The 23,311-nt window shown below is 37.4% G+C and overlaps 1 protein-coding gene across 12 annotated transcripts in view; it reads left to right on the forward strand.

Moving 5' to 3' along the window:
- Positions 1-23,311, forward strand: part of RBM39 (RNA binding motif protein 39) — a 31,263-nt gene that overhangs the window by 3,151 nt on the left and 4,801 nt on the right. The window contains exons 2-14 of one of the 12 annotated variants that reach the window (XR_015276928.1): positions 1,251-1,313; positions 3,158-3,207; positions 6,123-6,317; positions 11,088-11,153; positions 11,260-11,313; positions 12,694-12,811; positions 13,409-13,561; positions 14,120-14,257; positions 15,812-15,877; positions 16,882-17,086; positions 17,298-17,375; positions 18,957-19,137; positions 22,945-22,977. Coding sequence is in view for 7 of the 12 variants with exons in the window: in XM_086852730.1 (XP_086708856.1) it covers positions 1,263-1,313; positions 3,158-3,207; positions 6,123-6,317; positions 11,088-11,153; positions 11,260-11,313; positions 12,694-12,811; positions 13,409-13,561; positions 14,120-14,257; positions 15,812-15,877; positions 16,882-17,086; positions 17,298-17,375; positions 18,957-19,108 (1,326 nt within the window). In the remaining 5 variants the exon portion in view is untranslated. Of the gene's footprint in view, positions 1-1,250; positions 1,314-3,157; positions 3,208-6,122; positions 6,318-11,087; positions 11,154-11,259; positions 11,314-12,693; positions 12,812-13,408; positions 13,562-14,119; positions 14,258-15,811; positions 15,878-16,881; positions 17,087-17,297; positions 17,376-18,956; positions 19,138-19,365; positions 19,568-22,944; positions 22,978-23,311 lie in introns of those variants that run through there. The other 11 variants (XR_015276930.1, XR_015276929.1, XR_015276931.1 and 8 more) reach the window with 11 other exon arrangements.

A 23,311-nucleotide genomic window follows, 5' to 3' on the forward strand; every position in this document is an offset into this window, starting at 1 on the left:
AAGGTAAAATAAAGCCATTAAATGAAGAACGGTCATATCTGTAAGCGACAGCACTATAGCCCAACAGGTCATTTCGAAATTCGAAAATGAGGTTAATGTGCCTCAGTTAAGTAATTGAGTGTGAACTTCCAGTGCTGTGATCCTGCTTGAGGATGGTGTTTTATTCTAGAATATATCCCTGAGCCAGGGTCAGGTGTGCCGCAGCCCTAGTGAAGCATGCTCAGTTACATTATAAATGACTTATGTGAAGGATCTTGACATGCTGGAGCATTTTCATTATTCTGCCCAAGGTTTGGGACAGCACAGTTGCGCAACACTAGAACAACGTGTAGACAAGGTGCAAGAACTAGCTTGTACAATTAAAAATCCATCTTATTATGCACAAGCCAGTCTTCAATGTTGAGCTGTCAGACTTGGATCTAGAGGACTGGCCATTCTTGAGCCTAAGAAAGAAAAAGACAAACTTCCACTAAGAGATTTGAGGAAGTTGGGTATCTAAGTTTAATGCCAAGAATCTTGAGAGGTGCTTAATAGCATACCTGCATAGGGAGAGGAAATCTAGTGTCAAAGTGATTCAGAGTATAGCGAACATAAAATTATATTAAGGGGTTGAAACTGGAAAATAAGAGAAGCAGCTAAACCCGAAATGTCTGTAGTGTACAATGTTACCTGGTGTGTTGGATCTTTTTGTTTTGAGACTTGAAATTCCAGACTGGATGCACTTTGTGTATGCTTCAGTAGCTCTTAGTGCTGGAATCATAGCTATTTTCCTGTGACCCGTGTTATGCAGGAGGGCTGCATTTCTTAAAGCACTATGGTGTCTACAGGCTGAGATTGGTAACTGATGCTGGTAAAGGCTAGGAGCCGTGAACAAGTTTGCCTGATTGTTTATTGTCCTTTGGTGAAGTTCTAGCACTTCTCAAGATGGCCACCAGAGGTGTGTTTCTGTGTCATAAATATACCGTGCTCTTTGTTTTGAAAGAAATTGGTGGAATACCTCTGGGATTTCCTCTGGCTGATGGTGTTCAATCACATTTTGTTGTTTGCAGCTGTAATTACTTTGCACATATTCATTATCATCTCACTGGGCAAACCTTTATTCCAGTTTTTATTGGAAATGTCTACCAAAGCACTGTTTTGTGAATTTGAGCCAATGCAGTGATGACCTCTTAAACAAAAGCTTTTGGAATATAAAGTGCAAGGGTGTTTTCCAACTCCAGTTCCAAGGTGGAATTTGCTTCTTCTTTCAGGTGTCCTGAAAAATGGCTGATGATATTGATATTGAAGCAATGCTTGAAGCTCCTTACAAGAAGGTGAGAAAAAATATGCCAGTGAGGTCCTGTTTACCTTAATTTAGCATTATTCATGAAACTACTGCTGAACTGTAAACTAACATCCCTGGAGCCCTCATGATTTATCTTATTGGACATACATTACATGTAACTTTCAAGTTAATATATACTGTTAATGTAATTATATTGTGCAGTAGTTTCACTTCAGCGTGATGAATAAATGCCCATCTATCTCTCTTTGTAGACTTGCCTAACGATATCTCACCTCTACTCCCATGAATTCACCTTTGATTCCAGTGTGAACTGTCAATCATAAGGTAGTAATTGAGTGACGTATCGCTGTACCGTGGTCCCCTAGGTTAAAAAAAAACCACCAAACACAATCAAAACAAAACAAAAGAAATCCACCCAAAAACCATCAAAACAAAACCATAACAACCCCCAGAAACCAAAATCCTAAAACCTTTCCTCTAAAATTGTGAAGTCTAGTTTGGTATAGCAACAAGGTGAATGCAGTGGTTTGGGAAGACAGCAGGGTTCCAAGAATAACCTTTTCATCAGTCCCACGGCAAGTAAATATATGAACAATCTACTCAGTGCAAGAAGAGTGGGACTTGCTTTTAATGCAGAAGGCTGCATGCGGTTAATCTTTCAACAGGGCAGATGAAAATCAATTGCTGAGTGAACGAATTTACAGAAATTCTTGGATCCCTGAATAGAATGTTCTTAGCAAGTAAAAGACAGTATCACAGTCTGCGGTGTCATTCTAAAATAAGCTCTTGTATACTTCTGTCCTAGTTATTTAATTAGGAAATATCAATTTTTCTGTGAAATTTTTATCAATTAGCTTAGTGATGTCTTTCACTTAAACCAGCAGCAAATGAATACTGTCTTTTTTTGTTTTCCACCAGGTGGTGGTGAAGTGTTAACAGACTGCATGCTTTAGCACTGATTTTGAAAGAAATGTAAATAAGTTTAAGTTGCGTAGGAATTGTACTTTTGATGTAACCAATGTGATTAAACTGTAAAGCCAGTATATAAGTTATATAGCAGCTATTGTTAGTCTGTTCTGCAGTGTTTATTACAACCATGTCATGAATTTTGGATGAGCATTTGTAAGTTTTAAGTGGTATATTTAGTTTATGTAATATTTAGCAGTTATGTTTACATCTTGAAGAGAAATTTGTGAACTGTTGTGTTAAAATTCTTGTGTCCTGGCTTAACATGGATATTTTCCATGTAAACAGGTATGGAAATAGGGAATGTTTAGGCTGGACTGGTGGATTATTGATGGCTTTCTTGGGAGTCGACGTTACTAAAGCAGTGTGAATCCCTGTTTGCTTCAGGGCGAGATGTGTGACAGAGGTGACATCAAGCTCTTACAACCCTCCAACGAAAATGAGTGAAGATCTCGGGAATGGCATCGGTCACAGGAAATCCATAGTGGCTGGCTGCTAGTGTAGCCATGGGGCTTAGGCAGAGATATAGCCTTGGTACTAATCAGAGGGGCTTGCAAAAACCTCAGACTTACTATTAAATTTTATAGAAATAACATTTAGCCACTTGAGTGCTGAATTCTACAGGATAACTTGCTCTCTAAACCATGTAAGGAAGTATCTACAATTTAATACACACTTTTAAATTATGTAAGTCTTGTATTTTGTAATTGTATGACTTAAATTTAAGCAGCAAAGTGGTTATAAATGCCTATCTAAATTTTCTAAAGCTTTCCACATTAAACTAAGCAAGTAATTTAGTATTAAAATTTTTGTTTTTTATTTTCTTATTCCTATTCCCATTACCCTTTGACTACTTGAAATATTTCCACTTCGTCCTCACGATGTTCTTCTATCAACCCTGCTTAGGATGAGAACAAATTGAGCAGTGCCAATGGCCATGAAGAACGCAGCAAGAAGTAAGTATTTTCTCAGTTCTCTACATTTGGGTAGAGACTGCTGATTTTTGTGAACTTGTGAATCCATGACAGTAGTGTTTAAAGAAATAATTTGAAAAAAAATGGTATTTGCAGTTGCAGCAATTTTGAAATTCTTTTTTGCTTACATGTGTAGTTAATACGCTGTGCAACTGATGTAATCAAAATTGCAGAATCGTTCACATAGCATCAGATGAAAATACAGATGTGGTATGTTCAGCATATTTTAATTATTTTTGCTATTTTAACTATGCAATGGATTTTGCATTCTAAAAATTATTGTAGAATTGTGATTTGGAGCAGTTGAAAGCAGCTAAAGACACAAGTGCTTTCTTGGAAAGGTTTAGGGTGTTGAATCATCTTGTTCTGTTCTCTGCATCCCTGCCCTTTGAAAACTTCCAAATTTTTAAGTTTTTTAAAAAAGAAGAGTACAAGCCCACTTTGTTCAGCAAACTTAATTCCAGGGTGTTAAAACTTTCTGATATCCAAAAAGTTTTTAAGTGTGTAAAATAAGTTTCTTACCTTGGAAGCATCATTTGGTGAAGAGGTGATTGATGTAAAATTACAATTTTACAGTTATTAATTGAACAATTACAAAGTTGATAGTTTACTAAACAGTGACAAGTTAGTTGTGTATTACACACTGAAAATTCACTGAAGTCAGCATGTATGCTGTTGTCACCTTCTGAGATCATACAGATGACATGCTGAAGGACTCCAAAGAAAATTTTTTCTCAGGTCTATTAATATTTGGGAGATTATAAATCCCATTCCAAGGTCTGACTTAGGGTTGGAATCAAATTATCTAAAATTGATTATAGCTCTTACTTAAATTCTAAATAATACTGTGAAAGTAATTTTCATGCTAAGTACTGTGACCTCTAAAACCCTGTCAAAAGCAGCTGCTATCAATATTTCTAAGCTCTAGAAGTTAATTTTGATACAGTTCTTTTCCTCCATAATTTTTAAAGAACTACTTTGTGATATGTAACAGTATACTCTGTTGGTAAAGAAAAAGGTGTATGAAGGGTTTGCATTGCTTCTTGCTTAGCTTTAAAACTATCAAATTGTGTCCAAATGGTATTTTTTTAATCTACTTCAGTTGGGCAGATACTGAAATATGATTCAAACTGTCAGGAAAATCCATAGTAAACATCAGCAACTTAGAAAAAAAATAACAATGTGCAGCTTTCAGTAATTGTCAAATCATACTTAAATGTCCATTTTATTAATTGGAAGAACTAAGGATCTGCGTTTTTACTAGACGTCTGTACTGTAGGTCCAGTTCAATAGGGATTTGAAGGTGGAGCATGGATCTGGACTGCTGGGACCTTGCTGCAAAGGAGGTTCCATCTGTTGGATAGGGAATAGCTGCTGTCATTGGTGAAGAGTTACTGGTAGTGGCCAATATAGTGAGCTCCAGGGAGTGTTTCTCAGAGCTATTCTAATAGTGAATGTTTTAGAGTTTTATCTTGGGGAGATGTTGTTAAATTATGGATCCTAGAGGAGAGGGACGGTGTGTGCCTAACCATCACAAGCTGCACTACTGCAGGAAGTGTGGTTAAATAATGCTTATGACACCACCCAGAAATAGAGAACTATCAGAAATTGTGAAGCTTCTGGATATTAGGTTTTGATGCAGCAGCTTCTCTGTCTGTACAAAAATATTAAAGAAACCAGTGGACTATGGCAGATTAAAAAAAAAAAAAAACCAAATATTCCAGTGTTTAAAATGAAAATGCAAAATGTTTGTCTTCAGAGATAAATACTAAGATAGTAGTACAAGATAGATTGAATGGGTCTTCCTAGGTGGAGATTGGAAAGCAAAAGCTATTACTAATTAGGCTCAGTTAGATGTGGCAGGTGAGACTTTTTTACTTCAGAAATTGAAACTAACTAGAAGCCTTAGTTCATACATGGTGATAGAAAGCCACAGGGATGAACTTTTTGTAATCTACGTGCCCTTTTAAATTTAAGAGTATGAGGGATCATGTTGAGAAAATGATACATGCAATCAGAAGACCCAAAAGGAAGAAGAGGAAAATGTCAATGACGAGGGTATTTCGAGTTTAAAAAGTTTAGCAGCAAACTTGATTATTTTGCTGTCTTAAGTAATGGCATGAACATCTGTTTAGCATGTCTTATGTATATATACAGATATATTTTAGAAACTAGGAGGCTGTAAGCCTATCTGAGGCTGAGATGGAGGAAAAAATTTGTGATCCAAATGCAGTAATGGAACATTTGCTCACTATTTTTCACATATGTGGTATAATTGGCATTCAGGTTTTAGAAGATTAAATTTTCTAAGTAAATTGATAAAGTTACAAAAATCTGCAGTTTGCTCCAACCCTGTAACAGCAACAGACATAAAAAAGCAAGTGGCTTATGAGCGGCAGTAGCAAGTAAGAAGCAAAAGTCTTAAGCAGTATGTAAAGACTATTGGTAGGGAGTATTAAGAGGAAATAACCTTCCTTTCCCCTAGACTTACCCTTCCTTTTTGTTTTTGTTGCCTTTTGGTTTACTTTTTTATAAAATTACTTTATAATTTTTTCTTATAGTCATGAAGCTGTGTTTAAAGTATGTTTGAATGCCACATAAGTACTGCAACTGCAATGTACTAGGTCTGACACAGGAAGTGGGTTTTTAGTCCTTTTACTCTTCTGAAAGCATTCTCAAGCAATTAAAAAACGTAAAATAAAAATGGGCTGTTGCAGACTTCATGTGGCTCATGATAGAAGATTGCTGACGCACTTAGCCACCCATTTAACAAAAGTATAAATACCAACAGGTAGAAACTTCCCCTGTCAGTGTATGTGGCATCAGAGGAACTGAAATGTGGGGTTAATAACACTGAACTGCATGTGTGTAACTGAAGTTGCTCTTTTGTTTGTCAGGAGAAAAAAGAGCAAGAGCCGAAGTCGAAGTCATGACAGAAAGAGGAGTAGAAGTAAGGAACGCAAACGGAGCCGAGATCGGGAACGGAAAAAGAGCAGAAGCCGGGAAAGGAAACGGAGCAGAAGCAAAGAACGCAGACGCAGCCGGTCTAGGAGTAGAGATCGCAGATTCAGAGGCCGCTATAGAAGTCCCTAGTAGGTTATTTGTTCAGAGTTGGATTTGTGCTGCTTCAGTGTTACAGTGTGGGACGGTTAAAGTTTAACGCTCTGCTTTCTAAATTGGTCAATAATTATCATATAAAAGAAGGTGAGAGGTTAAGTTTGAAGAATGTCAGTAAATACAGAGAGAAAAAGAGGACAGTTACATTCCTCTTCTAGTTTTCATTCTTAGCCAGACAGAGATGGCGAAACAAATGAAAGAATGTGTACAGATGACTGGAAAACAAAGTTTATCAGAAAATCGATATAACAACCAAATTCTCTCCATGTCCCAACCATCTTAAGTACATGAACTTGATGGTTTAAGTGTCAAAAAATTAATAGTAGTCTGTTAATAGGGTTATAGGCTCATACCCCCTCCTTTTGTTTATTTTTGTATTACTAAAGATTTTTACTGTCTTGCTGTTCTTGAACATTATCTCTGTAAGTGGATAGTCACACAAACATACTCCATATTTTTGCATCCAGAGTGGGTCATGTCTTAGCAATGCCCATGTATTGCGTATTTGCCCTGCTTTTTTCTTAGACTTGTTTAGAGGCTGACAAGAATTCTTGTGTTTCTCTCAGATATTTAGCTTGATAGAACTTCAGCAATACATAGTTCCAGGCATTTTTAAATCAATTCTCAAAAGATGTTTTTTCATCAGTTATTTCTGAAGGTTTGTACTGTGGCTTTCCCTTTTGCTTCCCATTGTCTCCTTCTGCAGAAACACAGTGAAAACTGGGCTGTATGCTTGACTGTCATTGATTACCTGAGGCTGCTCTTTGTCTCTGCTGTTGTCTGGGTCTCATCTCAACCATTGTTACGTCTTGGAATGCAGGATCATGTAAAAAGAAGGCATTTGAAAAGGATGTATTTTTTTTTTTTAATCATGACACGTAATGCCATCCATGATAGAGAAATCTTGAGATGTTTGAGCAGACAGTGTTTACCTTCTGATAAATTGTAGGCTTGTGCAATTTTGTGCACATGAATGTTTTTCTTGGGGCGTTTTGTACTCTTGGACTACAAACAAAAATTCCTAAGGTCTCACTTTGTGCTAAGTCACCTGGATGTTTGCATATTCGTAATGAAAATCTACTGCAGATTCTGGGTCCTCTAAGGTGCAGTGGTATCCTGTGTATCATCAGTCCTGTGTATGTGGGGATCATAATATATCAGCCCTGCTTTTCTTTTGTCTTGACTATCAGAGCCTCTATACACTGCTCTGGACTTCAGCTCTAAAAATTTCAGGAGTGCAGAGTTGTTTTCGTACAACTCTTTGGCACCTGTAAGATGACAGAAACTGGGTTATGCCAGTGCCGCTCTTGTTGTTCAAGGTACAGAGGACCTTGATCAAAAACTTCAGCCTTCTGTATATGGAGCATGATGGTCTCCTTCCCTCCAGTACAGTGTTGTGTGGAGAGGATGTCTTTTGTCTCATTTTGCATTTGCAAGTTGCTGTGTTCTTCCAGCTGTGTTGGAGGGTTCTATTCTTTGGTTTGTTTTTTTTTTGTTGTCACTGAGTGAGAAGGCTTTTCACCTGGAGAAATTAGGGAGTTCCAGTGTTCTGGTCTTCCAAAATGATTTCTGCAAGTAGAGGTTGAAAGTATTGGTATTACTGCAATAACCCATGTCTGTTTTAATGCATTGAGAGTTATGCCAGAAAGGTAAGTTAGTTGCAAGGGGTCTTTTTTGCTCTTGTGGCACTGACTGCAAGAGTACTCTTTCTGGCTGGAGAATTTATTTCTGAAATTTCTCCTTGTGGGTCTGTTGGCAGTGATTCTGGCTTGGTGTTACTGCTGGGTTGTACCTGACTGCAATATCTAGATCAAATTGCTTTATGGCTTCTGTTTTGTCTTATCTTTTACTTCTCCTCCTCCTTGTGATCATTCTCATGAGCTTTATAAAGGCTCATTTTCAAGCTGATACCTGTAAACTAAGATGGCTTGCTGCTGGGAGCAATTAGGAGGCATCTCAGCAATCACCCCTCCTTTGTGCATGTATTTCTCAGCAATAGTGAGAAAAAAGTTTAGTATAGGTAATTCTGAAGGAAAAGGAGAAGAGTGCTATAGAGAACCTGAAAACTTTGAGTTTCTCACTTTAGGCTTGAAATTGTGGTTAAATGCTTTAATTTTTTAAAATTAGGTGACTGGTTTGCATTGCTTAGTTTTCAGGGTTTTTTCGTCATGTTATTTTAATATAAGTTGTCCCTTAAATGTTATGTAGCTGTATCTCTAAGTCACTTAGGATAAAGTATTTGACTGAATAGTCTTGCTTAGACGCCTGTTGGGCAAATCCCAGCTGCTGCTAACGTACAGTAGGGGTCACTTAGACCATCCTTGTTTCTGTTCTGAAACCAAGAATTTAGACTAAGCTGTTAGGAAAACAGGTTTATTGCAGTGATGACTGAAAGTTCCTTGTGATTCTCCTGGACTTCATTAGCCAAAGTTTGTCTTGTCCGACACTGTTTGTTGGAGTCTTGAATATGAATGAGCAAGTAAAAGCTGATAATTTGCTGCCTGTCTTCTGACCTGACCATCGTTGGGCCACATGGCATCACAGGTTTTGTGGAAGTGAGTATTTGGCTTACAAAGAAGGTGACTCCTAGGTAGAAATTAATGGCTTATGACATGGTGCTTCTGTGCAGGTTAACAGGAACTGGGCAACAATTGTAGAGACAGTAGAAGCAAAGGAGAAACTTGAGATCTACAGCTTTACAAGCAAGTCTCCTTAGAAAAACACAGGGAGAACACTGTAGAAAAGGGATTTTGAGAAGGTAACTTGGGCTCTCACCTTGCCCTAGGCAGTGTTCTGCTTGGTCTGTTCCAGTCATCTGGGGTTTCTTAACGGAGAACTCTAATGGAGTTCTGTAAATAAGATAGTACTAGTCAAGAGTGAGAATGGAGATTTTTGGAGTTGTGGTGGGTTGTGGGTTTTCCCTGCCCTTTTTTCCTCTTCCCTTTCCCCCCCTCCTTTGTGCATGTGTTTGAAAACTTACTTCTCAGATGTTCTTGCTTTGGTTTTGTTATTCATTAGGTTTAGACAAATACTTAAAATATTTCTTTCACCATTTCCCTGAAAACTCATTGTCTTAATTATTTATAATTGTTTAGTTGGTCTGCATGTTGATATTCTGGAGTCAGTGTAATTGGTTTGTCTGGTTGCATTTAAATTGAAATGGGAGCACCATGTTTTACATCAGATGTGAAGGTGCAAGTTTATCCCATGTCTGGTAAGAAGGTAGCCTCTGGAATTAGTACCAGTATTTCCAGCTGCAGCTTTCGGCAGTTGTGCCATAGTTACTGAGGACCCTGAATGGACATTCCCAGCAATAATTTGTCTGGACTTGAGCAGGAAATGGACTAATTTATCCTAGGTCAAAAAAAATCTGGTTTTGATTAATAGTGATCTCATCTCAGCATGTGCCTGTGTTTTGTGTCTTTTCTCTTAATAAGTAGTTTCTAAATGGTCTTCTTTATTTTTTTTTTCCAGTGTTGTACAGGGCCATATTTCCCTTGCTTTAACCTGGCCAGCACGGTTTTGGATCTTGGCCCACTACTTCCATCTGTGTCATGAAATGTTTAAAAAATGGGCATCCTCCTCTTTGTGGTGGATGCTGAGTTTAACTATAAGCATTACTGCTCCAATGAGGAGCAAGAAGACGTTTTTCAGACAAATTGTGTGGCCAAATGGATTTAGTGAAAGACTACTTAATGTCTTCAGCCTGCGGTGTCTTTCAGGGTGTTTCACATCAATTTGTAGCCACAGCAGAAAGAAACAATTGTGTACAGATGCAAAGCCAAAGCCCAGTGCACGGCATTCAGTCTGTGCAGCAGTGCCTCTGCGCTTGGTGGAGATACAGGAAGAATGTTAACAGGTGTTGTTCTTTGCCTTTTGAACAACTCTACCAAGAGATCAAAATTCAGGGAGAGCACAATAGGATGAATCTTACCGCTCCTGTATAGTCTGTTTCTGGGTGCCCCATTAACTAACAGGACTGTCCTTAACATGAAAGCAAAGGGCAGATTACAATTTGTTCTAACGGACTCTGTGATGCCTGGAGAATTAAATTAGATTCAGTCAAGAGACAGGATTCCGTTTGTGGTTACGTGTCTGTATACAGCTAACTACTGGGTTCACTGCTTCTGTGATTTGATGGCCATTAGGAATTTTAAGGAAGCTTCATTTACATATTTGCAGCACTTGAGTGATGAGAGCCAAGACAACATTAGTGAACCTGTCTGCTCTGCACGGAGCCACTTCGGTTTGCTCTTGCAGCTTAAATTTCATGGAACTTCTGATTTTAAAATGGTACACTCGAGCAAGTAATCTTGCCAACATCACTTGGCATACGGACGGCTATGAGGCTGAGTTCCAGGCCATAAATATTGCTTTGCAGTCATCAGTATGTAGAACTTGCACGTAGACAAAAAAACAGGTGGAAATAGTTATAACAGTAACTGTAGCTCAGAATAGTTTGCACATACAAATGTGCCATGACTGACTTACTCATTAGGAGTCCTGCCTATTCTGGGACTTTAAGTGATGTAGATGAAAGTGAGGAGATCATTTTCTGTGTTTTATGGTCTGAAGTGCCACATGTATTGATAACCAATAGATACTCTTATGCATGCTGTGGGTGCTGCTAATGAAAATGCTGAAAAGTTCAGAGGCAAGGGTGGGTGAGCACTTGCAGCGTAGTATGAGTACAGACAGGAAATCTTGAATTCAAGTACTCAGGTGTCTTGTCTTTTCTTCTATAGTTCTGGTCCAAAATTCAACAGTGCCATCAGAGGGAAGATTGGTCTGCCTCACAGCATCAAATTAAGGTTTTTGACTTTCCTGTTTTTTACTGCATGATTAATAGGTATTGTTTAGAATCAGAGGTGGTATATTGGAAGGTTTTCTTGTAATCTTGTTGATCTTTCTTTTTAGCAGACGTCGCTCCAGAAGCAAAAGTCCTTTCAGAAAAGACAAAAGCCCTGTTAGGTATGACTCTTTACATGTGTTTGGGTTTGTTTTTGTCCAGTTGGAGTTGGAAAAATGATAGTGAAATTGCTCTCCAGCTTATAAGTGACACTGGAATTCATTCAGAAAGCCAGTGAGAGAAGAGCATTGATAATATGTTGCTTTCTCCCCATGTCATAAAAGGTTGTAAATAATTTCAGTTGGCAAAACAAGATTTGTTTGTTTTTTATGTTTCTGTATTCTCAATCTTTTCCCCATTGTGATTTAAATAAGCTTTTGTGCTAAATTGTACTTAATAATCCAGGATATAGAATGGGAAAATACAAATGCTTCTTTTTGCCATTCAGTATTTATTTGTGTTATTTGTTGAGAGGCTATATGCCTCTGCAATCCACGAGCTGCTTATCCATTCTTAGACTTCTCATTTAAGGGAATAGGATTTAGATAGGTGCTAATGAGATTATTCTTTTACATTAATGCCATTAAATTTAACCAGATTAATTTTGTTTTTCATGGACTGGAAAAATCTTACGGAAAATTTGATTTGAATTTCTATTGTGTTTTCTTAGTGATTAATATCTATGTGATTATTTTAATAAAAATACATATTACATGGCTGGAAACTCAATCCAGGATCCACCATGCTACTTCCTGTGTAACTCGTACTTGAGTACAAGTCAGATTTGCTTAGATTTGAAACTTTAATACATTAAAGTATTAAAAAATATGGTGCATCTAATTTCATCTAATAGTTCAGTATTGAAATAAAATTATTCTTGTTCTTAATGTGTCAAAAATGAGAGTAATTCACTATTCATACTTCTTTATGGGTTAACTAGTAGAAACTAAGAAATGAGGACTGTGAGTTCTCATTACATGGATGTCAGTCTTGTTTTATGTGGTGACTGTAGTGACTCCAAAGTATCTGGGTAAATGCAAGATGTGAGTTGGCAAAGCCTAGCTCACATTACTTGTCCAGGAATTTGGACATCCGGTCTCTGCTAGTTCACCCTGTTTGCCTTTGTGTTCTTGTCCTTCCATCCTTTTAAGGGAAAGGACATGCAAGCTCCATAGTGGTACCTGGTACCAGTTCTGGACAGTACCAAAATGGTACCTCTCTTTAGTTTATGCTTCTGCACATAAAATAGAATTTTCCAGTCATATTTGATGCTCACAGTTGAAATAAGATGTTCAGTCATGTTATAAGTTACCTTATATACCTATAATACCTGTTAGTATTTGGTATTTCCTTTGGTTCTTAACTCTGCCTGTTTTTTAATACAGCAGGCATATTTTTTCTCATCAGACTGTGAAGTACTGATTGTTTACTGATTCATGTGTGGTCCAGAGATGAGTTATTTTATTTCAGCTGATTTTTTAACTGAACTTTACTCTTTCCAGAGAACCTATTGATAATCTTACCCCTGAAGAGAGGGATGCTCGAACAGTGTTCTGTATGCAGTTGGCTGCAAGAATTCGACCAAGAGACCTGGAAGAATTTTTCTCTACAGTAGGGAAGGTAATTGGTAGTGAAGTTTAAATAATTCTGAATTCTGCCTCAAACTGTCCTAGTACAACTTGAGCCCAGGTTTGGTATTTTTTCAGAATTGTAGGCATGTGGCTCTCTGGAGCTTCCTATACCTGTGCAAAGAGGGGTTAATGATAAAGTAATTATTAGAAGCTTTGAATACGAAAATGTAGCTTCTCATTGTAGTTTTTTGATCATGCGATGTGAGGTAAAACATGTTGATGCAATTCTGACTCGGGTAACATGATTTTTCGTATTTTCTTCTTTTTTCAGATGGGTCTGTCAGTTATAGTGTAATTTGAAAATTCATATAACTAAGCTGGAAAAACGTCATTTGCTTTATCAGCTGTAAGGTTCTGGTGTAGAGCATTAGAGTGCTTCAAGTTCTGTCACATCAAAAACAGAACAGCAGCTTTAATGCTGGCTTGCCTCTGGGATATGTTTGTTAAAAAAGGTGTATGCTGCTGTAGAATTAAAGCTGTTGGCTTGGCAGATATACTCAGTATTAATACATGTCTGAGAAGTAGGCTGCATTAGGTTTTTTCCTTTTTCTCTAAAAGTATTTGCATCTCTGTTCTTGCCTTTCAGGTTCGTGATGTGCGAATGATTTCAGATAGAAATTCCAGACGTTCAAAGGGAATTGCGTATGTTGAATTTGTTGATGTTAGTTCAGTGCCCCTGGCAATAGGACTGACTGGACAGAGAGTCCTGGGTGTACCTATCATAGTACAGGCATCACAGGTAAGGAGTTGTAAACCTCCTTTTTTTCCATGCAGTTATGACTCTTGTATCTTGATGAGAAACTTAGTGTTTGAAAATTTGGTTACCCCCGAATATTGGGAAAACCTTAACATAAGGATGATTATTTAAGCTAGTGATAATGGACTTTTGTTTCCTATAGATAATAGGCAAATTAAAGTGATTCAAAGTTGTGTAAAAGCAGTAGGAAAACACAGATCATAAGCAGGTAATAGTAAAGAAATTGTTAATGGTGTTACAGAAGTGAAGACTATATGCGTTCCAGATAATTTGCTAGGTAGAAGCCAGAATTCTGCATGAAGTTGTTCAGTTTGAAGGCTTTTTTGGAATCTCTTGTCTACACTTTGGTCATGGTCTTTGGTTTTGTAGCTCTTAAGTTCAAGTCTGAACTTCATGGAATAGTCTGGATAGACTGCAGATCGTGTAATAGCTTCTGTATGTTTGGTAAATCTTCTAGTTTATGTCTGATAAGCATTTACTTCTTATGTTAGAAGGTTTTATTACTTTCTTATCAAAGGTGAATTTTTATTTTCTCTTTAGGCAGAGAAAAACAGAGCAGCAGCAATGGCAAATAATCTACAGAAGGGCAGTGCTGGTCCTATGAGGCTCTATGTGGGATCATTACACTTCAACATAACTGAAGATATGCTTCGAGGAATCTTCGAGCCATTTGGCAGGGTAAACTTCAATATTTGGCATATTATATTAGAATAGTTTATTTGAAAAACCTAGCTTAGTTGTAGAGCACTGGCAGCTTCTGGAAATAATACAGCTTCATACTCATGAAATACTTGTGGCTTTCTTGTACTGCTGTGCCTGTGCATCCATAGGCATTAGGTATGTGTGTAGTGTTGGAGACCAGATGAGAACTTGGATTTGTGGTGGTGTCCAGTGAATTTGACTGGCAGGTCTTAGAAAGTTCAGAATTCAATGAATACCTGAAAGTAAGGAATGGTGGGGGGAAAAGCCCCAAAACCAGACAAATTCTCTATGTTGTATCCTGCTCTGGCAACTTGTAGTATCTTTCCCTTCCAGGATTGTGAATGAGAGCCCCATTTCATGGGTTAAAAATGCAAAACATGGAACTGGGGCTGAGGTCTCTGAGAATAGTACTATCTATCATCTGTTTCTGGCGACTTTACTGCAGCTTCAGCTGATGTTAAAACCATGAAATAGTAGTGTGTCCTATACAGCTCTGACTTGGGCCCATTCTTAGTCCTGAGCATTGGGCAGCAGGATGCAGCATGGTAATAAGTTTATGTAGAGAGAATTATGGAAGTGAGCAGATAAAACCTGAAGTTTCCTGTGGAGTTACAATATGTTAGCCCTACTGTTCTGGGGTATGTATCATTTAGATAGGGGAAAAGTTAAATATTCAGTATGCTTCTTAATGGGTAAAAGGAAGTCTGTTGATGTTTGAGGTTTTTGCCTACTGTCTTTGGATATGAGCTCTGCCTCATACATGTAGTAGCAATGTATTATTTTATTCATTAATGTTTTTAATAAATTTATTAATGTTTTATTCAGACTCAGTATGCATATCCCTGTAAATCTCTTGTGCAAAACCCTGGAAAATTGCTACAATTTAAATTATAATCCACATGGCTGCTCTTCTGGTGGTCTGGGGTTTTCTTTTTCCATCAAGGTCTGGTAGTAGGATTAAGGTAGTATAGGAAGCTTGTATGGAGACCTGTGAAGATCATTCCTTCATATTCTATATACTCCAGTCCTTCCCAGTGCTACTTTATGGCTAATGGATAACTCAGCAATGTGTTTTAGATTCAGTAACTGTAAACTTCTAGGAGTTCCCATGTACAAATAGTTATTAAAATATACAGCTTTTTCTTAAAAAGCCTCATCAGTTATGCATACTGCTTTTCTTAGCTTGTAAAACAATTTCTCGGCATATGAGGTGCCGTGATTAGTGTGTTTCAGTTACAATCTGATCATGTCTGCATGCTCATTCTGCTAGAATTCTGCATCAGGACCAAGCCTCTACCTTTAGATGAGTTTAAAACCCTTACATTTACTGCTTCACTATCCAAGTACCTATTTAGCCATGAGTGTATTAATTTTAAAGTGAGGAAGGAATGAGAAGTTAATTAAAAAAAAATAAGTTATAGTTTCGCATTCATATGTGTATTTGACAGGGCTATTTTCATGTTGTGGTTCTGATATTTTGGGGTTTGTTCCAAAATGTGTGATAATAAATAGCTTTATTCTTATCTTCAGATTGAAAGTATTCAGCTCATGATGGACAGTGAAACTGGACGCTCAAAAGGATATGGATTCATTACGGTATGACTAGAATTGCCAGGTTTCTTTGACAATTTCTGAGTGTAACCTTCCCATGTATGGAGAATATATATGAACCCTCGTGTGTGTATTTGTGTGGTTATATAATATCAATCTAAACATAATAAAGTAAACATAATCTAAATTTGTTACACATGCATGGGAGCTACTAAATTGCTATTTGATAACTATATGTCTAAGTTTAGAAGTGTCATGTTGCAGGATGCAGCACTGGCTTTTTTCTCTGTTTTCTGACCGTTCTCTGGGTATTGTGAATATGTTTAAATGGGAATAGTTTCCTCTGTAGTCAGTGCCTGCAAATGCAGATACTATCTTCTGCAGGCAAAGACACTAGTAAAGACTGGTGTTTTTTATAGCTGAAAAATAATTGAATTTGAGCTCTTTAGTGGAAATAAAATTTTAGAGACTGAAACTTTCAGTTGAAAACATCTTTCCTCTTTACCCTCAGGTACACAGTTTTGTGAACTTGAGTTTCTTGACTGACCTGGCAGTTTGTCATGGGGGAAAAAGTCTCGGCTGGGACCTCTGGCACATGGACACAAATGAAACCAAACTTACTATATAGTTCATACTTGATGGTTTAAACACTGTTAAAATGCTTGTATGTTTATTTTGATGTTTCACAGCATAAAGCAGAACATCTGTTAGGAATAACCAGTAAATACCGTGGCAGTTGTAAGGTTGCAAAGGAATTGAGTGTCACTCTTTAAACAGAACCACAGCCAAGACTTCTGTTAATTGCAGTATCTAGATGATATAATTTCAACAATATATTTCAATATGTAGTACCTAACTATGAAAAAGTAAATACCAAAATATGTGTGTGTTTGGTTTAAATGAAGAATACCAAGCATATTTACATTAGCTTGTTGCTATTATATTAAAGAGTTTCTCCTATTTGCTTAATTGTGGATATTACATACAGCAGAGGCATTGCTGAATCCTGTAAGCAAGTATTTTTGAATTTATGTCTTTCCAATCTACAGTTCTCAGACTCTGAGTGTGCCAAAAAGGCCCTGGAACAACTCAATGGATTTGAGCTGGCTGGGAGGCCAATGAAGGTCGGACATGTAACTGAGCGTACTGATGCTTCCAGTGCTAGCTCATTTTTGGACAGTGATGAGTTGGAACGGACTGGAATTGACTTGGGAACAACTGGTCGCCTTCAGCTGATGGCAAGACTTGCAGAAGGTGTGTGCGATGTTGGATAACAAGTATGTGAAGAAGTTTTCAGAATTTGAATTAAAACACTCCATGGAACTGTTAGGATAAATGTATGAAACTTTTAAATGGGTGGTACTTTTTTATTTTTTGATAACAGGAAGATTTCTGATACTTCTGTTACTGCGTCCCTAACTGACTGAAAGGGCTTGCTCCAAGGTCTGTCTGTGTTCTGTTCTAGGTACTGGTTTGCAGATTCCTCCAGCTGCACAGCAGGCTCTGCAGATGAGCGGATCTTTGGCCTTTGGAGCTGTGACAGGTAAGAAATGATGACATAGATATATCTATATAGATATATATAGATATATATATATGTACACTTTATAAATTTGAGACAGGAGGTACTTAACTCTGTTGTTTGGTCTTTTAAAATGAGAACACAGGTATTGCATCATGTTTTACAAACTGTAGAACACTGCAAATCCATAAGCAAATAACTAGTGACGGTATATCACAATTTGGATGGGTGTGATCCACTTTGCATATTTTTTCCAAATCTTCTGTTTTTCATCCCAAACCTTTATCTCTTCACTATTCTCTGTGCTAGTGGGGATTTATGTGTTTTACTGCAGTGTAAGTGTTGACTGTTAAAAATGGCAGGCTCAGAATTGGAAGAGGATTGACCCCTTTAGAAAAACCAGAGCTGTACAAGGGGCAGGAAGGTTATTAGGACTTTATGGAGGACACATCACAAAGATGGCAGCAGTGTTTTTACAGCATATGTCCTTGTGAGGAAAGACATTTTATGTCAGGGAATACATGTGTGGGTTGGATTTGGCTATAGCTGTGTGTTCTGCAGGTGAGTATGCTGGAAAGAGGCTGAGAGATGTGATTGCTGCTACTTAGTTCATAGCTGGCCTGAAAAACAAACTATTCATAGGATCTTCAGAACTAGAGCAGTGAGTAACCTCCCTGAGTGTTACTTTTTTTTTTGCTACTTTTGATTAATATTTTGATTAATACTCTGAAAAAAGGATATGAGTCTGTCATAGCAGTAGAAAAGAGCTGAATGTCACAGATAACCAGAGGCTGGAATGTGTGGGAAGTGTCAGGAAAGTAGGAAAGAAAAGGTGGCATTGTTGTTTGCCTTCTAACAGAGCTTGTGATGGAAATTATTCAGATTTAATATGATAGGCTGATTGATGTTACTGAAGTTCAGGTGCAGTCTTAAAAAGAGCATACATAGGAAGCTGTAGACAGTTGCTAAAAGAATATAATAGAGCTGTTCTACAGATGTGCCCTTGGAAGGAAAAGGAACTGGCCAATGACAGAAAAATGTCAATTGTCTGCTTGAGAAGGATGAAGAATGTACATGCAAGGAAAAGGTGTATCTAGTCCAGAAAGAGAAGGGAGTGGTAACCACCACTGAAGTTAGATCAACATTATTGCAGGTTATAAAGTGGTGTGGCAGTCTTGTATAGTAGGCAATTAGGAATAAGAATAGTGTTTTAAAAAAACACCAGTCCTTTTCCTCCCCTGCGTTTGAAACAAACAAGATCAAAAAAATCCAGGCTTGCTAAATCAAGAACATGGGCAAAAATGTCTGACACAGCTGAATAATTCAGGTAGTATGGAATCAGCATGAGAAAACATGGCTGCAAGAAATAAATAATGAGGCTGAATACAGGTGTTAGAGGACAATGCAAGTTTAGCAACTGTAGAAATAAGGGTGGTAGGGGTAGCACTGTTCATCCCATTTGTATTGTACAAAAGGAATAATGCAGACATGTGCAACTTAAGTAACTTTGGAAAAAGATAAAGCTTTTTACTGACGTAGAGTCATGAGCTATCCCCAAAATGAGATTTGGTTATGGATTAAAGATCTCTTTACTCTTGTTAGAGAAAATTACTACCAGGAATTATGTCATTGTGGGAGACTTTAACTTCCCCGATACAGATTGGAGAAGAATTGCTAGTAATAATGGTGGGGCCCAGATATTCCTGGATGTGATATCCGACAAATTTCTTCATCAAACACTCACTGACTCATGAAGAGGGGATGCTATTTTAAACTCAATTTGGTAAGTAATGAAGATGTTATGGATGAGAATAGAAATTACCATTGACTTGAGGGATCATGAGTTGCTCGCATTTAAATGGAAGGATACATAATCAGATCTAACTGATGGTTGAAGAAACAAGGTAATTAAGGCATCTGGTCTGAGCAACTTGGGTGTTTGATCAGGCAGGATGTGAAAAGTTTCTTCTGTTTCACATTGCTAATGCTGTGTTGGATTTGTACTCTACAGAAAGAAGAAAAAGTCATGTTAGTGTGGGCTCCATGCTAAACCTGGGTGATGAGCTACCTCAAAAGAAATAAGGAATGACTACATAGCCTATGAATAATAGGAAAAAGGACTGATAATAAAACAATATTTTTAGTTTGGGAAACATAAAAATATGATCTGACTGTTGGCAGACAATTATCAATTGAATTAGACATTGTAAAAACTATGAAAAGAATAGATGAAGGCTTATCAACTCTTGAAGAAAAATAAAAAAAAGGAAGGAAGTGGGACTCGGAAGAATGAAAAACTACTCCCAAGATGTTTCTATGTTTTTTGTTGTGTCAATTTGTAGTGATCATAAGGTTTGGAATTTGAGGAAGGTAAGCTAAGAATATGTATTTGAAAAATAAAAATAAAAAAACTGCTGCTGAGGTATAAACAAAGCTAAAAGTAAGAGGCTAATGTAAACAGTTCAGAGGAGTAAAAGTGTCATGAAATGAGTGATGGAATACATGTGTTAAACATGAGGTCTTATTTCTGGTACTGTCAATAAATGTTTTAAGTCCATGATACAGTATATAGCTGAAACATGTGACTCTAAATTAGGTACACTTGAAGGAAGAAGAATGTGGTGTGGCCAGATTCTGGTCCCTTTACTGACTAGACTCTGCTCCTTCAGAAGTCATACTAAAGAAGGGTACACTGGAGAATATTACTCAAGTATGGCATAGTGTCAGAAACTGCATTTAAAGACTAGCTGTCTCTGATAAAACTGCCTTTCCTTGGCAGAGGAGGAGCAGCTTAGCTTCTTGATGATCTTTAGAAACCTGTCATTTGGAAGTTAGTAAACTGGAGAAGTGAGTAATACAGGAAGTACAAGGTATATCAAGAAGCTGGCTCAGAGAAAGAAGAATTTTTTTTTTTACAGGTGAAAGCTGGGAAAGTTTGAGGCTGTTACTAAAGCCAAAGTTCATATACTGGGCTGGTTTTGTGTAATATTTATATGAATGAAAATGGTCAGCAGTAGGAAAGAGGTGAATAAATGCATAGGTGCTGTCGACAAGAAATTCTTGGGGTGTTGTATATTGTTCACCTCTTCAGGATTAAATCAAATTCCAGTCGCATAGTCTGGAAGTTTAGCAGTGGAAGAATGGCCAGGGAGGAGAAAAATGACTAAATACTTCAGTTATCAGTGCCAGAATATGACCTGGCAGCATGATGCATTGTTAAAATACCAGCTGTGTTCCTAGAGGCAAGTACACCTGAGCTTCTGATGTGTAATATATAGATCCACAAACAACTTCTAGTAATCCATGTTCAAGAGGGAGTCAATCAAACTAAAGTAGGGAAGGTAAAGAATTAGTTTTAGGGGACACCTCAGGCTATTACTCCTATGGAGAAAATTCCAACATGGCAAAGAATTTTAAGCTGAACAGTTATAGCTATGTACTCCCTGTTCTCTTTCTGAACATAGGAAATTTAAATAATCAGCATATAGAACATTCTTCTAATGCTTTGTGGGACAAAGCATTCCTTACTTGTGGAAGGAGCTGTCTGTTTATGAAAAAAATTGAGATGGTGTGCTGAAAAAGAGGCAGGGAGATAGGTATTAACATCCTGGACCTCCATTTAGTCTCTGTTCTGAGTAATAACTTGGGACACCGGGTTATACTTGGCAGGCTTCGGCCTATTTAAAGTCATCTGGATTTCAAAATAAACTTTTTATTTTAAGACACAAAATGCTTTCAAAGATACATTTTTATTTCTGCTTTCTCTGTATATTAAATACGTACTCCCATCATGCTAAACTTGCTGTTCTTATAGTTGGTATATAATGAAAAAGTTACTTTGTTCTGAATTTGACAGATGTTTTAGTTTTCGTATACTATTTAAAACTGTTTGTAGGGAAACATGAATTGACAGTAAAGAGTGACAGTGAATTTCTTAATTCTGAGTGATTTTGGAAGGGAGAGAGGAAAGGACCATTCTTCAGTAATGACCAACAAGGTAATCCAGTTAGTTGATAAAAGATCTGGAGAACAGCAGGTTATGTTCCAAAGGTGGTAAATAGTTAACCTGTGAAGCTGTTGCACAAGATAGTGGTAGCAGACTTTGCAGTGTTTAGGATAGATCTTACTTGGCCCTGGACAGATTTTGCATTGATGATGTGTGCAGGTTTACTACATTAGGTGTCGGAATTCTGGAGCATTTGGCTGTAGGAGCCCCAGGCTGACCCACATCGACAAGTTCAGCTGAACATGATGAATTGGAATTCAGCAGAAAAAGTGTCTGTCCTCATTTAAATTGAGAGAGTCCAGATATTTGTGGATTTCTTTAAAATGCCTTTGTTTCCAAAAGAGTCTGAGTATTAATTAACTAGGTAATTAGTTACAGATTTGGGCAAAACCATGCAGTTTCTGCAGAGAATACAGGCTAAGGCAGCCTTCGCTATTGTGATATTTCCCATTCTATGGAGGTGAGGACTTTCTGTGTTCAGATCTGAATGGAAACATGCCAAACATAGCCAGCTCTTTACAGCTCAGCCTTCAGAGCTTGCTTCTTCCAGCTCTTGCTTTTCACTATGGTTCTTAGTACACGTTCTTTGCAAGGCACTTGGAAAGGCACGTGAGGAAAATCTAGAGAAAAAACGTTTATTCCTGTCAGTGTTGTGGAGGAGGTTTTATTAGAAAGGGAAAAAGTATGTTGATACCAGTGCCTTCAGGTATTTCCAGGTAAGCTTGGAAGCTTACTTGGTGCTCATCACTTTGCTATTCTCTAAATGAGTGAATTAAGGCAATGGTTTGCTTCAATCTTCTCACACCTAGTGTCTGTTAAATGGAACTGTGTTAGAAGTGGCTTATGCTTACAGTTCTTGAATTCTGAAGTTTTCTGTTAGTTCAAAGATGTCAAGTATTGAAGTCACGTACTTGGAAACAGCTAGAAAGTCTGCATTTATTTGCTCTCATCACTTTGAATTGGGACAAGTGTATGCTATTAAACAAGTAAAAAATGATATTGTTAAACAAGTGCATAATGTTTTCTAGGCAAATTACATGTTCTGAACACTTGAAAATGTTTTGAATTTGAAAAATATCAAGGTTACATGTATAATTATGCCACCCATATGAAAGGCTAGCAGATGAAGTATTGCCGTATTTTACTTAAATTGAAATTTGATAACAACTTTAAGAATGTCAGGTTTGGATAGCTGTGTGCTTAACTGCTTTTAGGTAGTAAATATGTCAAACCTCTAATGCATATCAGAATTGCTGTAATGATTTTCTTGTGGAGTAAAACATGTATTGTAAAGAGCTCAATGATAGCAAAAGCAAGTTGAGAGTGATACATTGAATTAAAGGACATGTTCATATCTATCCTTCTAAGGTATTGTTTCTCTTTAAAATGCTTTGTGGTCATGGACTCTGTCAAGTACAGAATATTCCAGTAGAGAAGCTGAAATTAGTGAAACTACTCACAACTAGAGCAGTGATACTGGAATAAGTTCTTAAGCACAGAAATATAAGCTGAACAATGTGGCTGGCAGGTGATGATATAGTGATGCTAAAAAGTGTACTAATTAACTTCTCTGTTTTTCTTTAGATTTGCAAACAAGACTGTCTCAGCAGAATGAAGGTAAACTAGCATTTGATACGACTTGTAATTAGTAGGTTTTATTTCAGGTGTCTGTAGGGGAGATGCTTCTGGTATAGGGTTTGGCCATACCTGAGAAATTGTGTCCTGTTAGTTGTTTGTGAAGAATCATGCTGTGATTGATTTTTTGACTGAAAATTTTTTATAGCATTTTCACCGGTGTTGGTAACATTCCTCAGCCATGTGCTAGTCCAAGAAAATCTGTGGGCTGGTATTTGTTGTTGGGTAGGAGTGTTGTCCCTTCCTTAAAGAGGGGTCATTTGAGAATCAGGAGTTTGGGTTTACTGTCTCTGAGTCGCTCATTATGTGACTGCAC

This window comes from Cyanistes caeruleus, chromosome 16, assembly GCF_971803275.1.
Source record: "Cyanistes caeruleus chromosome 16, bCyaCae1.hap1.1, whole genome shotgun sequence".
NCBI classification, from domain to species: Eukaryota; Metazoa; Chordata; class Aves; order Passeriformes; family Paridae; genus Cyanistes; species Cyanistes caeruleus.